At 39.1% G+C, this 16,512-nt stretch overlaps 1 protein-coding gene across 15 annotated transcripts in view; it reads right to left on the bottom strand.

Annotated features, from left to right (window-relative positions):
• bma (SCY1-like protein bma) overlaps nt 1-16,512 on the bottom strand; it is a 323,838-nt gene that overhangs the window by 49,176 nt on the left and 258,150 nt on the right. For all 15 annotated transcript variants that reach the window (XM_087344003.1, XM_022065882.2, XM_087344002.1 and 12 more), the window contains 2 exons: nt 11,582-11,696; nt 1,232-1,377 (listed from right to left, as the gene is read on the bottom strand). In XM_087344003.1, coding sequence (XP_087200129.1) covers nt 1,232-1,377; nt 11,582-11,696 — 261 coding nt within the window. The remainder of the gene's footprint in view (nt 1-1,231; nt 1,378-11,581; nt 11,697-16,512) is intronic.

The raw sequence follows: 16,512 nt of genomic DNA, 5'->3' as shown, positions 1-16,512 counted from the left end.
ATTATACGAAACGATACTTTTCTAAGAAACTGCCACATCGTAGTCACGTGGCTTGTGATTTCCTTACGAATATTTCGAGATAATGAAATGTGAGCGGAAGAAAGTATTCCTGGTTGCCAGGTACGTCATAAAATCGAATATGGGTAATGCAAGGTCGACTATCCATACATATATTCAAATAATGAAATAAGTACATTTTAATAAACCGAACCATTACGTACGTACTGAGTGATAAGTGTCACGCTCCGACCGCTGTAACCCTGGAAAATGAGAACACGGACAGGAGGCTGGGAAAATTAAGGGTCCGGTCTAGAGTGTCGGCAATGGAAAATCGCCTTGGCCGGGATCCGAACATCGGTATTCGAGAACTTCGCCAGCCACTTTAGTAACTACATATGGGGCAGGGTACGTGTCGTAAGTTTTTAATCCAGTTTCGGTTCATATTTACGTTATTTAAAGATGCTTTATCAGATATTGATATAATTAAGCTTAAAACAGTAACAAAAAATAATTTACTGTTAACTGAAAGATTCAAAAGAGTGAATCTGAGCAAGATGTACAGTACGAATATTTAAATTCCCCAGAATAGACTGAGGAAAGCCAGGAACATTTTTGTTCAGAATAGTCTGTGCTGCAACCGAGATTTCGATGGGGGGGGGGGGGCGTGGGGTTTCCAGAAACACGTCACCACTCTGTTAACCTGCTTTGTCACGACTCATTCTTCTTACAATGCAAACGGAATTGCCGAAGCAAAATAACTCCGAGCTTCATTGACAGTTACAAATAGACACGTGGCAGGGAGGGGATGACAGTTAAGCGATAATACGAACGGAGAGATAACCCAGTTCTTCCTTTTACGTTATCGGATGTTAAATTACCTTTAGATCGTAGAAGCAGCGCGCGGGTTAAGGGATGTCTGCACTGCTAGGGTTACACAGAACCTTTGGTTCACAAAATACAATATAAAACCTAGTTTATAAGAATGCTACCAATTGTGTCGAAATTAACACGGTAAGAAATGTAAGATTTGAGGTTTTCATAGCGGTGAGTATGAAGACAGAAATCTTCAGGGTAAGAAATGTTTCCAGTTACATTCTTTGCGCTGAGACTGACTCTTTGCCGTCGAGTACCACCTAGCTCTTTCTATCTCATCCCTTCCTCAGTTTCTGCGACGTAGCTCAAACTCAGGAGTTATTTTCCGTCCACTGTACAAGAGGGTCGAGTCACCTACCGGAACGAGGGCAAGATGGCAGATTCGTACTCCTCAATCGTGCACTCCTGCACGAGGAATATGATCGGCTGCAAGACGGCTGCCAGCACTTCCTGGGTCTTCATCTCCTGCTGCAGGCAAGGCCAAATATGCTGAAACCACAGTTTCTGAAACAAACACCAAACATTACTCTGCAGTCTTCTATTTGAGTTACCAAACACAGAGCTGAATCGGTAATTTGCAGAACCACGAGTCCAGTTCTTAACAAAAATTTCGCTATTGCTACTACGGCAATCACCAGGGGGCAAAGTAATAATTTTCTATAAGAATCACATCAATAGAAACCTTTAGAGGGCGTGGGCAACCTGTTGTGTAATTCGTTTCCTCGTACGAAAAGACACGAGTCCAGGTCTCATTTTATTTTACCGCTGGGTTTTGCTTTAGTTCTTAATATAAAGAAATATCTGAAACCCACACCGACTTAAATAGGTCAGCCGAGCAGTGATAAAAGACACAACCACGTAAGCCATGCAATGTTCCTTCTTTATTACGTACTTCCTTAAACAACACGAGTCCAAAAATAACTTCAGTCAATAATTCTACATGCAAAAGACATTAGTGAACTATAGCTGTATTGAAAAGTTAGATACTTGCCAATTATTCGTTAAAGAATAAATAAATGAAGTGTAAATTAAATAGTGTGTCTGCTAGAATGATTTTTTTAGTCATCTCCAAAGTGAGTTTTGTGGACTCATGAGAGTTTGCAGCAAATGACCGATTCAATCAAGCTACAGTCAAAGTGGCTGTGTGCTGTCGATTTAACGTTCTGCCGTAGACATCAGTAAATAAAGGCAAAAAAAAAAAAAACCCACCCTGGAGTAGACAGAACTGGTAAAACTGCAACCGGTTCTTTTCGCCCAACCGGGGCGGAGACGGACAAAATCAAATTACTTTGAATTATACGGCTAAATGAGGCACTTGAAGTTTTTCATGCATTTATTGTGAACCAGATTCTAAGCGATCGTGATCTGTTTTCAATATTTGCACATTATAACCAAGTCACAGCTGGCAACGGAAATCATTTAAATTTTTATTTTCGAAAGACGTTCATTGTGGGATCTGTAACAAACACACAAGGACATAAATGCAAAGCCTAATGACACGTACGACAAAATTTCTCATTTCTGATTGCCCGGGGGAGTTCCCATGTTGGGGATTCTCCATCGAGTCACATCCGAAAAAAGAAAATGACGGAGGTCTTCGAGTAAAGTGTACTCTATTGACGTCCGAATTCAATTAAAATCGTAAAAGTATAGACAAATATTAGTAAACTCTTCAATGTAAAACTTCGGAGAAATTCAGGTTAGCGTGTTCTCGAGTTGTTATATGCGTACAGACGAACAGATAAACACAGCAAAACTAAGTGACGCATTTTTGCAAAATTAGGTTGCGAACGTGACAACATGTACCATGACAGGAATCTGTCCCAAATGAAATTGTTTTGGTAATGAAAAGAACAAGAAATATTGTCACTTTTGCTTTGGAACAGTCGGATTCTTATCAATTGGGACGCGACTATGTGACGACAATTTCGAACGACCAAGACTGATTATATACGGACGTGCGGATATTAGGTTTTAAGGTAGTGATTGAAGACAAAATAATCTAAACTAAATAGTAACTGCTTATTTTTAAACGTCTAAAAATGTGAACTATTTTAGTTTAATTAAAATCTTGATTCAAGTATACATATGCTTGTTTTGTAGTAACCCCTTTTTCGAAAAGCAAGATACATCGCCAAAGGGTAATTTCCTATTAAATCGTTTAACACAATTGTGGGTTTTCGTTGCTAAACTATGTAATCATATTTTCTATGGTAAAGGGTGAAGTTTGAAAAGCCTCGTCTTATAGAATCCATGTTATATCTGTAAACTTGTAAAGTTAGAAACTTCGAAATTTCTTTAGTAAACTTGCATTGTCTCTAAACCCAAATGTTTCTAAAGAAAATACTCTCCTGTCGTCACCACATAAATAGCAAGAGGGCCTTAATACAGAAATTTCTCTAGTCGTACAGTAATTTCCAATTATCTGTGAGCTTCACACAGAGGATGGCTAAAGGCCGTATCACAGCAACAAGATAGTGTACAGTAAGCCAATATGCAAGAACTTAAATTTGCCATTGTCAAATAAGTACCAAGAATACTCTTTAACAAGTTCCACAAATTTGAGGGATATCAGAGGGGACTGAACATATGTTTACGTCAGGTAGAGCTTAAAGACGCCTTCTAGGAATGCGTGTTTGATGGAAATTTACAAGTATTTGTGTGGGTAGGTCATGACAATATCCAGGATGTCGTTATACACAAAGTTGCAAAATTTCTGCGTCACTACCACAGGGCCAAGCTAAAAAGGCAAAACCGAAAAGCAGAAACATTCGGTTCAACCCTAGGAGATATCAGACACTGACTACAATATATAATATTTTCTACTTTGTTTCCATCCATCCCTTTTAACACATATGACAAAAATTACAGTTTAAATCAAGTTAATACATTCGAGACAAGCGTAAGCCTAAACTAGCTGGTTAACGATGCATTGTACCTGATCAGTTCTGCTGTATTCCAGTGCGTGAACCACTGAACCACAAAAGTAAGATATAAGACCTTATTTATTTATTTTTTTAAAGTATTAGCCAAACTAATACGGTTAATATGGCTCGACAGAGCTCAACTGACATTAAAGAACATATATGTACAAATTTGTAGTCGGGATATTTCAACATTATTTCAGGGATTATTTCCACTGATAAAGTTTGTTTCACCAGACATGAAATTGTAAACTGCCGGTCACATGGTCACAGGAGAACCCTAATTCAATAAGAGTAACCACCCCGCTCACCGGACCTCAATACTAAGTGGTGAAGTCTGCACTGAAAACAACGGGGAACGACTTCAGAAATCATTAAGTTGTTTGTGACTACTGGACATTCAAGGATAAAGATTTTGTCACAAGAAAACTGATGGTTACTCTTCTTTTCCAAGTGTATGTTTTGGAAACGTCCATTATCTCTATAAGTAATTTAGGCGCCATGTGTAATATTTCTGTTCAGTTTTCAGCATAGCCAAAATCTTCTTTATTTCAGATGCATTTATGGGATACTCCATACAGCCGACATTTCTAAATGGAGTCTTCATAAGTAAACTAACGTAACAAATTAATTTCCTGATGTCAAATAACTAAAGGGTTTTGCAGAGAGATGTTTTACATACACAAAGGACATAACATTGTGTTAGCTTTCCACATTGATGACCTCGTCAAGTTTCTGTGGTTCAGCCTTGTATAAGCGTCTCACTTGCTAGCCATATTCTTCGCCCAGAGTACATATTCAGCAAATTCAAAGGGAGGACACTGATGTCTCAGTTTGCGTCTAACTTTGGAATTAACCCACTCTGAGAACCTAATAAGCTACACAACTTCAATGACAATTACAACATGACCGCAGGCATTTTCATGTTCAGCAGTTACAAGCAGAGTCTGTTGAAATCGACGGCGTAATTAACATTTTCACACATCTGGTTTTCATATTTGTATTTGTAGGCTCAAAGCATCATAACAACGGTCTAGTTAACTCTTTAATTTTTTTAACCACTAGAAGGGCGTACTTTTATGAAGGTAATAAGAGATACATACAATGGTTTAAACATAACATAATATTATAAAATAGCAACTGTGCAAAAATGTTATATATTACATATACGGCATATTTGGTATAATTTGAACCTGAGCAGTGGAATTTATGCACAGGAATGGGCCAGTAAAATGAAAATTAATAATTACTATCCTTAGCATTTTAACAAAAATGGTCTCCGTAAGATCTTGTTACGGCGAGGACTGGTAAAACGACTCTGGAGGCATGACCTCACATTTATTTCTATAAATATTTTGAACTGAAAAGTAGCAAGCACTTCCGAAATTTAGTTCATGGTGAATTCCATACCAAATTCAATGTTTACTTCACCATGGATCGACCCACAATGCGGAGGATTCGCGTAGTCGTAACTGTAATGGGTTACAGATTAACCTTCCACTCTTGTTTACTTCAAGTGTCCATTCAGAAAGGGCGTTCTTGAAAAATAAAGGACTACACAATGGCTTAGGATTAGATGCTCTGATCGGCATACGAGATTGGCAACTAGGAGCCATCCCCAGAGTCCAGGGCAGCTGAAGAACAGAAGAAGAGTGTGACCAGAGACGTGATAGCAGCGAAACCGAAATTAGTTTCTCCATTTCTTTCCACCTCTCAGCTAATTAATGTAAAGTCGACTGCTGTAGTATCGACCTGGACAAAGGCCAAGCGAGCTGAATTCACAAGAGACAGGAGAAGGCAGTATAGTCACTGTCTGCCACTGTCAGGTTGAGGGCGTACAGACTTCGCTACAGCAGTGACTAGACATTCTCTATGGACACTGCCACCGTTAATAATGTTACGTTAGGTTGGGTTGGGTCGGGTTGGGTTAAGTTAGGTTAGGTTAGGTTAGGTTAGGTTAGGTTGGGTTAGGTTAGGTTGGGTTAGGTTGGGTTAGGTTAGGTTAGGTTGGGTTACGTTAGGTTGGGTTAGGTTAGGTTAGATTGGGTTAGGTTAGGTTGGGTTAGGTTAGGTTAGGTTAGGTTAGGTTAGGTTAGGTTAGGTTAGGTTAGGTTAGGCGTGGAGTTGATTTATTCGTGACGACAGACGGGTGAACAATTTTTTTAAACTTTTCGTTAAAATTTCCTTCGGCTATTTATCTTCTCTCTCTTTACACAACAATCAATTTGTAACTGGAGTATGTTGGCCTTTGTTAATGATAAACGTACACGCTTTTAAGTCGGGCTAAAATAACAATGGCTGTCTTCACTCGCATCTATGCAAACTATCTATCGCTCTGCTAGATTTAGATCATTTCGATAAATGCAAGGGACTAAGATTTGCCAACAGCAGTTATCTCTCTAATGTACACAACAGTCGTTATTAATATTATGCTTAAAATAATTCCTCGAGGCGGAGGAAATGTCTAGCGAATGTAATTTTTATCCGACCGGCGAACTGAACCAACATCTGTTGAACCTATTTATGAGACAGTTTTATATATATATCTTATACCTTTCAGACTGTCTTATTTCGCTTCTATCTTCTGCGAAAGTAAGCAATGGTCTGTTTCTTTTCCAGATGTTCGGAAACAACTGTCTTAATTATTATCTGGATAAATGGATCCAGAAACAATGAACATCATTTATTTACATATAAGCTTGTAAACAGCCAAATAGACCTATTACACCTAACCACTAAAAACTACTATGATGATGATTTGTACACTGAATATTAGGCAACTCTAAGCGAAACGATGTTACTAAATAGGGCACTGGGCCTGCCTTGAAGAACTGTGTGACGCTGATTCAATTCGATACGTCCACGCGAGAGAGCGCTGCGTGGTGTTTACCACAGTCTCTATTGTTACCCGCTTTTTATACGAGGCACGAAGAAGCTTAGAGATCTACCTCAGAAGGCTTGGACACAGTAATCCCTGGTATTGGAAACCAGCAGTGCCTCTTTTGTTGACATCTCTCGTCTTGGATCACTAATAGGATTCCACACGAGCAGATACCGTACGAATTTACAATATAATTAAACGCACAAAGGGATAAAAAGAGTGAGTCCTTGTGTAAGCAGAACTGAAAATGATAGGCCGAAATACTTCCTGTGTAGCTGAATCCCCAACAAAAAACCTGAAATCGATAACAATTTTGTTCGTATCTCTTACAACGTAAACATCAAACTGATTGTAATTATACCCGTTCTGTGAGGAGAAAAAAGTTTGTTTCAATTTTCCGACGAGAGTTCGTATTAACGAAAAATCAATCTTTTAACACGTCTTCTGGGATAAAACGCCTTGTAGTCTGATAAAAGTTTACCGGCGTTGCTGAGGTGTTTACTATCTCCACCATCGGCAAATACTACCAGAAGGAGGCCATCTTTAAATTCGCAATCGTGAGAACCTGAAGTTTCGACTACATGAAAAGTCTATTGGTAGGAAGTTCCTTCTTTTGCGTGTAACTCACAGCGACACGTATTTGAAACTAATTTCTTCATCCTGCACGTTTAGAAAAGCAGCAAACTCCTACGCCAGATTTTACTTTCGGAACAATATTTCTTCTCAATTTTCGTGCGTCGTTTCGTCATACATCATTAATGACGCCATATTTAGACTGACAGTCATCTCTTTAATTACTTTTCGCGTTAACTTTAAATCCCTATATCGCACACTTACGTACCAATTTTCTCCTTCGGTAAATTTTCTAACCTTTACAATAAATCCCCGTCTTTCAACAGAGAAAAGTACCACGTAATAAGCGAAATTTTAATTACTGTTCATTTATTATTTACAGATAATATAAGTACAAAACAGACAGATTATCTTGATAGCCAAATGAGAGACGAGCAGAGAGGAGGGTTGGAAATGAAGAAGGTTTCTCTCTAAGAGTTTGGTGGAAAACATTTGTTCATTGCAAACTGACATGCAACCGTCAAGTTTTAACCTGTTTTCTGTGGCGTTTGTCGTTTTAAAGTTGGCAGTCATACAAAAATTCGGATAATGTTAATATGTAAGACAGACAGAACACTAACCCCTGGATAGCGACGACCGTGCACAACAGCGTGCAGCTGACTGGAGACAGATACAGCAATCCTCATTAGCCACGAATTTCACACTTTTCTGTCATTAGCACCTATCCAGTGTCCCACATCAGTGTTTCTCGACTTTTCTGGAGTAGCAGACCCCCCCCCTCCCCAAAATATTTCATACATTTTGATTAAACAGAATACATAAGATGGTAAAGTTGCGTCATATTGTGATATAATAAGTATATATTAAATCTTGTCCGTCTAATCACAATAATTCTTATTAAATATTAAAATATTACAATAATTAACATTTAAAATATTAAATGATGTTCTTTATCGAAATATTCGATTTACATTAGACCATCATTTTTTCATGTTTCACGACATGTTTCAGTTCCTAAAAGAACCATCCTCAGGTGTATATAATTATATAAAGCTTCAAAACGATAAATAATTCAAATACAATTTTCATACATTATGCTAGCGTACATTTTTATCAGAACATCATTTGATATCTGGTAAAAATCTGATAAAAATGTACGCTAGCATAATGTATGAAAATTGTATTTGAATTATTTATCGTTTTGAAGCTTTATATAATTATATACACCTGAGGATGGTTCTTTTAGGAACTGAAACATGTCGTGAAACATGAAAAATGATGGTCTAATGTAAATCGAATATTTCGATAAAGAACATCATTTGATATTTTAAATGTTTTAAATATTTTAAATGTTGAAATGTTAATTATTGTAATATTTTAATATTTAATAAGAATTATTGTGATTAGACGGACAAGATTTAATATATAAACAGAATACAGTCTAACTAAAATACATATAGACGGTATCATTTCTTGGAATGTTCTTACGCTAACGTGTAAATAAATATGTGATTAAATGTTTAAAACTTTCAGTAATATGGCATAAAAGAAAAGAATCTAATCAACTTGCGGACCCCCGGTTGATAATCACTGTCCTAAACCTCAAGGAAATAATCTGTGGCTTCCAGTTCAAGAGATCAAAATTTGCCGACGCAAAAGTTGTAAAGGCAGCTAAAGCCAGTATTCCGGCTTCCATATCATCGTTGCGGTGCTTATTATTAAGCGCTTTTGCGATTAGCAAACGAGCAATAACTTAGTTTCTTATGAGTACTAACATCAGTAGTGATTTTCCTAATCTGAAGCGCCGAGTAACGCGCGGATTAGACAGTAAGAGTGTGTCTGTTTACCAACAGAAAATCCCATATAAATAAGTGCATTAATGTTTGCTCTGCTGACTGTAATAAGGGTGTCTTGAAAATTGTGAAAAGCGAAAGGGAGTTACGCCCCCCCCCCCCCCCCCCCCCCGGCCCTGAAACTTACGTCTTCACTCTGTTGCCATAGCACCAACTTTGGAATCATATCATCAGGTTCTATCAGAGTTCTGAATGGAAAGTCATTTCCGTACGTCAGAAAATGTATTAGATCGCAATATTATTAAGAAATAACACGCGCCTGTACATTCCGGCAGGGAACGTGTCTTCACACAGCTGTTCGTACGTCTTACTTCTTCAAACGACTTTATTCACCAGAAGGTTCATCATTGCCATCATAAAGGCACAGCATTGGACGGTATCAAAATCCCTTAGCTACACTGTCTCTGAAACCACTGTTCCATCACACCTGAGTTGACTTTTATCACAAGATTTTTACAATGAATATAGTAATTTCTGTATTACCACAAACATTATGTCGAAAATATTTCACCTTTCATGATTTAACAATTCAAACAGTTAATTAAAAAAGTTGTCAGTGGAACCACGGTTCCGGAGAATTTGACGTAAATACGTCTATACGGAAAGGAAGTTTATATATTGGCTTTATTCTAAATATTTACTTTATACATGCTTTACAATTGAGTAAAGTTTGATTAAGACTTTGCTTATTTAACTTGAATTAGTTACTCTTAAGATGGGTCTGTGGTAGATGAATGTAATGTAAAGTAATGTAATGTAACGTTTCCTAGGTAACAACAATTCCGAGTAAACACGACGTTCCCTAGGTACACTTGTTACACTTTTTCGTTTTCCTTTTTCATTTTCCTTTTTCGTTACACTTTTTTTCCGAATGACCCTTCCTTATAGACGTATTTACGTCAAAAAAAAGTTACATTGCACAGGTATAAGGTTCATGGTCGATTGAGCGTAATGAAATATTTAATATTACAGAGTCTATGCCACAGGCTTGGTTCATAACCAGGGCATCCTGCTTCCGTTGATGGCGAACCGCTGGAAGGTAGTTTTGCTACTCAGAATTACGTGAAGTTGGTCAGTGCCACGTACTTAACGCTAGTTAGTTATATTAAGCTACGTGGAACAGCCTATCGCGAGAACGGTGAAGGACATTCTGCATAATTCCCACAGTTCACTATCGCAGTCAGCGCATTAAACTAGAGTTAATACTCGTTGCGGGCTGTCTTTGTTCCCTCTAGCAAGATTTAATCTCCTGTAAGTGATACCCAACCTCGATTACTCTGCGTTCACCACAGTAATGATAATAAACTTCTCGACGTGCAAATGTGATTCTAGTCCATATTACTCTATGGAATTTGGTTATGAGCAAACGCGTTCACCTGCAACCTGGAATCAGGCTGAACGTGATATTAAAATGGAGATAATAAGCTACGCATGCGCACAAGATCCCTTCAGCTCAGGCGTTGGTCCGCGCAGCGATCAGACTCTACCTAGCCAAGCGGAAGTATAACTGCGCGTAAGAAAAGTAGCTCCGGTTTTAAATGCACGAAATTTGTGCTAAATGGAATTAAAACGGATAAAGTTACCAACACTTCAAGGATTAAATTACCTGATAACGATAATTAAGACAAAATACGCCAAAATGCAGAACTATAGTGATGTAATTTCAAGAATGGGGCGGAGTTTTCAGTCTCCATCGGTAACTCTGTGGCATGGGTATTTGGCGGTAATAAGTCCATGGCAGCCCGGAGAGCGGAAACTGTGTTTATAAAATCGTACAGCATTTTCACACTGCTACTCATGCATCTGTGTTGAAAGATGCGTTTAAACGCTTTTTATATATACCTCCCCCCCCCCCCCCCCAAGGATCTGTGCGCAGGCATCTCACGAATGTTAACGCACGAAGGAAGAACATACCAGAATGAAAGGTCATCTTTCCAAATAACGTATGCAAATTACGAAATTGGTGCTACGTTAATGAAACGTCATGATGATTTATGAATACAGTCTTTAGCAAATTTATGAAAGTTTATTTGATATTCGTTACATAGTAGGTAGAATAATTACGTAAAAATTAGAAATGATATTTCAGGTTTTCAAGACGTAGAGTAAGAAGATGACTGTCTTAAGGGCTGCTGTATCGAGTAGTCTGACAGATATCGACTGACGTTTCAGACGTGTTTACTGCTCATATACTGGAGATAGTAAGTAACTTTGAAACGTCAGTAAAGTTCTACCGGACCACACGGTCGCTACATCCGAGGATACCGCCTGCAGGAAGGCAAATCTCTCCGTTGTACTTAACTAAGAACTACGCCGCATGGGGCAATGAATTAACAGATCCATTCATTGTAAGATTTGAGGTTTTCTCAGCGGTTCTAGGAGATGTTACTTGCTGAAAGATGAACGTATGGCAATGAAGGGAATAAATATATTTTCGAATATCGTTACAAAGACTGGCTGCTGCAGTAGGCACTTACCCTGGGGATGTAATGAAGCACTTCCTTCAGCGTGTTACGGTAGAAGTGAGATTTCTGCGTTGGGTCCTTCATGTTAATGACGTCCAAGAATTGAAGAGCGTGGACCACCGGGTCACTGAAACAAACAAATAAATAAGCTTCGAGGTGACACAGTCCAATATGTATAAAACGCAACAGTAATTATGGGTTAATTTCCATTCTGTTTTGGAGCCTGGGGCAGTTCAGTCTGTTTACTGCCTAACTACGTACTGGGCTACAGGGGTTCTATACCCGGCGGAGTACGAGGATTTGTTTTGTAGCTTCTGAGTGCAGACTGCCTCTGGAGCTCACCCAGTCTCCTATCCAATGGGTACCGGGCAGTACGAAAAACATAAACTACAAAATTAAAACCGAAAACTCCCGAATGGTTGGCAATTCTGCTTTGTATTTTAGGGAATTCCGTAACAAAATCTTGGACTGGATACCAGATGAGGTTTCTGTGATATTTCTCAGTTCCTTCAAGGCAAATTCAGGGTCAGGATCTTAAAGTAGGCCACGGCCGTCTCTTTATACGTAATTCTCAATTAGCTTCTCTCATTTTACGTTGTATTGTCAGATACTTACAGCGTCGTTTATTGAAATACACGTTAAATAAATAAAATGTAGCGAAACAAATTTAGACCATGAAATAAAACAAAATGGACGAACTTTCAAAATAATATATAATGAACACATTAACTATAATAATAAATACATACGATACTAAATTCGTGACAAATGTTCTTAAAAATCAAACCTAAGGAGTAAGTACACAAGTAATCTCATGCTGGTAGATAACCAACGGCGTCTGTCGGCATACGGAATAAGAAAAATGTTAAAATGTCAAAGCGAGTATGAAGATGGCTGTCTTATGGGTTGTTGCACCGTGTAGTCTGGTAGAATTTCACCGACGTTTCAGAGGCGATTGCAAACTTCCATCATTATTGCCATTCAAATATCGCTGTAGACTTTACTGAGTAACGTTGTACATTCTAGATGACTTGCGTGTGTGACAGAAGGGTTTGTATACAAAGCTGACTGGTCAATGAATGATAGAGGTCTCATGTAATCAATAACATTTTATGACAATGAATGACGGGAAAATTGATTTCGTGTTAACGTGTTATCTAATTTGCTCGTTATATAGAAGAATCTACGAACAGGGACACTGAGACAGATATAAAGACAAATAGGAGGGAGGATGGATGGATTGATGTAGACGAAAGAAGATAGAAAAAAGATTAAAAAAACACACACAGAAACCACATATCTCCATCCAAACCAATAAGAAGACGTTACAGACCAACACGGTAAAAGTAATTAAGAAGTGCTGTGTAACACAGTTGGTAATTCATCTTGAAACTGAACTGGGTTCGAGACTTTGTAACTAAATTTCCGCGCTGTTACAAGACACTTTTGTGGAGAAAGTTTCGTTTCTCCATCGGGTCACGGCCATACTCCAGATGACGAGGGGACCATGGTTTCATCCTGGAACTTCTGTGTCTCTGGGGAATATTTCAACTGTTCAAGACCGTGAGACGCATGGTGTTACGATGGACGCAGGAAGGGTTCCTAAGGCGACAGTTACGACAGACCAGAGCATAGGACCTACGAGACGAGCGATATTACGTAAGTGCTCCTCAGAGTAGACGGAGGTCTTCAGAGACGCGCGGCAGACATGTGAATAAGATGATATACATTCATTGGGGAACTAAGAGGCTTACGTAGGATTTGAGGATTTCACGGCGGTGAGTTTGAAGATGGCTGTCTTTTGGGTTATTTCGATGTGTAGTCTGATATAAGTTTACCGACGTTTCAGAGGTACTTGCTGCCTCCATTATCAGGGCGATCAAGAAAGATACTGAGCTAAAATCCTACAATTTTATCTTCAACGCAACTACAGCCGTACATTTTAGAAATATAATTCAAAACGGTTCTGGTATATAACGGTATACAACCATTAGCATACGAGGTGCGATCGGAAAGTTTACAGACTGTGTCAATAGAGGGCGAACCGGATGTAGTACGAGCTTCTGCCGCTAGGGGGTGCGGCCTACATTCATAGTGAATCAGTGTGCCAGCCGGCATCATCGAATTAGCATTTGTTTCTTAGTTACGGGCGTTTTGGTAGTGCATTACACCGACCCTCCTGCGATTTCGGAATGGCGTGTGCATCAAATTTTGCCAAAGACTCGCCAAAACGGCTACGGAAACCTATGAAGTGCTAAAGCAAGCATTTGGGGAGTCCGCAATGGGTCGTGCACAAACTTTTGTGCGGCATTCACGTTTTAAAAATGGCCGAACCTCTGTCGATGATGACGAGCGTTCTGGACGACCATCTTCGAGCACAACGCCCGAAAATGTTACGAAGATTCGGCAGGCCATTCACAAAGATCGACGTCGTACCATCAACGACTTGTGCGACATTGTTGGGATAGGCTATGGGACCTGTCAGCTGATTCTAAAGCAAGAACTCCACATGCGACGCATCCTGTCTGAGGACCAGAAGCAGAATCGACTTGACTTCTCGTTTGTCAGGAGCTCAAAGATCTTGCAAGAACCGACCCCAACTTCCTTTCTAAGCTCCGTGTGACTTCTTCCTCTTCCCAAAGATGAAAATTCAGCTAAAGGGAAGGAGATTTGAGACGATAGAAGAGATTCAGGCAGAATCGCAGATGGTGCTTGACAGGCTGACAAAGAAAGATTTCCAGGGATGCTTCCAGGCTTGGCAGCGGCGCTGGGATCGTTGTGTTCACTCCCAGGAGAACTACTTCGAGGGTGATGGATGAATTTAATACCTGAGATAAGTGTACGGGTTTTTATAGGCGCAGTCTTGAAACTTTCCGATCGCACCTCGTAAGTGGATTTATGGACTTTATATTCTAATGCCCTTAAATAACTTTATGAAAAAATGAGAGTTATTGAATGTTAAATTAGGTGGTGCATGTACAGTTACAACGGTTATGAAAATTAAATAAGAAACATAGATGTCGTTATTGGCAAAGTTCCTTGATTTATACATGTACAAAATATTATCTGCTTATAGCAAACGAAAGCACGCTTCCCGTATATAAAATGCATTCAAGAGAGATTATTTTAGTTTGAGGCCTTTTCAATAATTCAGCCGGTCCTAGTCTCCGCGTGTAACATTTTTTCATTAAGGACAAGAGCATTCTTTTCCCTGTTCCGTCCTAGAAGCTGATACATTACATACTTGAGACTCGACTCGGCGCTTCGCAGTTTCACGTACTTCGTCCTGGCTTTATGATACGATCCCCTTGGTTAGTTATGAACCGTGAACGGTGGATTCTATGGTTATGGCTGCTACAAGGAATGTTTTATAACATTGTATACACGTCATACAATCTTCTCCACGCGTCTGTCTCAAAACTTCAACCTACTCGCGTAAGTCTGTCGAGTATGTCTGTAGGCAAACCACTAAAGATGTGAGCGTTTATTATGTTTGTGGTTAATTTAACGAACATTGTCTCAGACTCAACAACGTAGAAATGGAGGATGATTAATGCCTTCTACCTCCGTCATCTGGGATGAGGCAGCATGGACCTCTGAAACGTCGGTAAACTTCTACCAGACTACACGGCGCTACAACCCAGAAGTCAATCATCGTCAAACTCACCGCCGTTAAAACCTCAAATCCTACTGCAAGTTCCAGACAAAGTTAATGTATAAAGTACGTGATACGAACAGCGGAAGAATAAATTAGAATAAGTTCGATTGTCATACATGGTATTGGCCTGATGGTTGTAACCATTCACGAAAACACGTAACCAAAAATGTAAAAATCATTCAAAAAATATTTGTGAAGTCTGTGATACATAGTGAGAGTTAGTGTTCTCAAGAGGGCGGCTATAAAGTTGGCTGTATTTTGAATTTCTTCTCCGTGTAGTCTGGTACAAGTTTATCGACGTTTCACTGAGCGATCGCCCTGATGATGGTGGAGGCATCAAACACTCCGAAACGTCGCGTAAATGCCTACCAGATTACATGACACAAAAACGCATAAGACAGTCATTGTAAACGTGATACTTTTATGTAATTCTAACATCCTGTATCTGATCCCAACCTAAAAACTACACAATTCTGCAATGTTTATTAAAAAAAAACGTCTATTTTCCCCTGTGCAGCAAACAGCTGCCATACGCTAACTTTAGTTCACTGATATTGGAGAATCTTCTAGAGAGAGCTTTGCCGTTTTAAAATAGACGCAAAGAGAACTCAAACACAACATGGAATAACGTTTTCATTCTAGATTAAAACACAATTAACTATAAAACCATTGGATTTACTCTGTTTCATCTGAGGTTGAAGTATAAATAATTCACATCAAGTCGCCATGACTACGGATTATGATAATAAATACGAGATGAGAAAAGAGAACGGAAATGAATTTAAAAGAACTAAAAATAAAACGGAAGTCTTTGTGTCAGGCATGAACGGCCCGTATCGACCGCAAGTGACTGGGCAACATACCGCGTCACACAAATGTTCACTCCACAGCGACCTCACATTTCCCAATCTCGTGCTCATTTCCGTTCTACCAAAGCTCAATAAACATTATCGTGCTCTAAAATGACAGCTCTTTGCAGTGTTTGTTCTTTTAGTTACATTACAGTTTTGCATCAGATTCAATTGTCATAAAAGTGAAGGTGGCCGTCTTCTGAATTATTTCACCATGTTGTGTGCTAGAATTTCGCCGACGTTTCAGAGATACTTTCCCTGAAGATGAAAGAATCAAACACATCTGAAACGTCGGTATATTTCTACCACAGGAAACTGTGCCACAACACAGAATATGATCATTTTAAGAAGAGAAGTCTTATGTTGTGGGCAAATCTCCGGTCTTGCCAGCAGCGCGCTGCCAAACCACTAAAACCAGAGGAATATGAAAGAAA

Source organism: Zootermopsis nevadensis, unplaced genomic scaffold (assembly GCF_977971745.1).
Source record: "Zootermopsis nevadensis isolate Lab colony 2312 unplaced genomic scaffold, Znev_1.0 Znev_ptg000007l, whole genome shotgun sequence".
Taxonomy (NCBI): Eukaryota; Metazoa; Arthropoda; class Insecta; order Blattodea; family Termopsidae; genus Zootermopsis; species Zootermopsis nevadensis.
The sequence above is the reverse complement of the archived record's forward strand: the minus strand, read 5'-3'. Positions and strand labels throughout refer to the sequence as shown.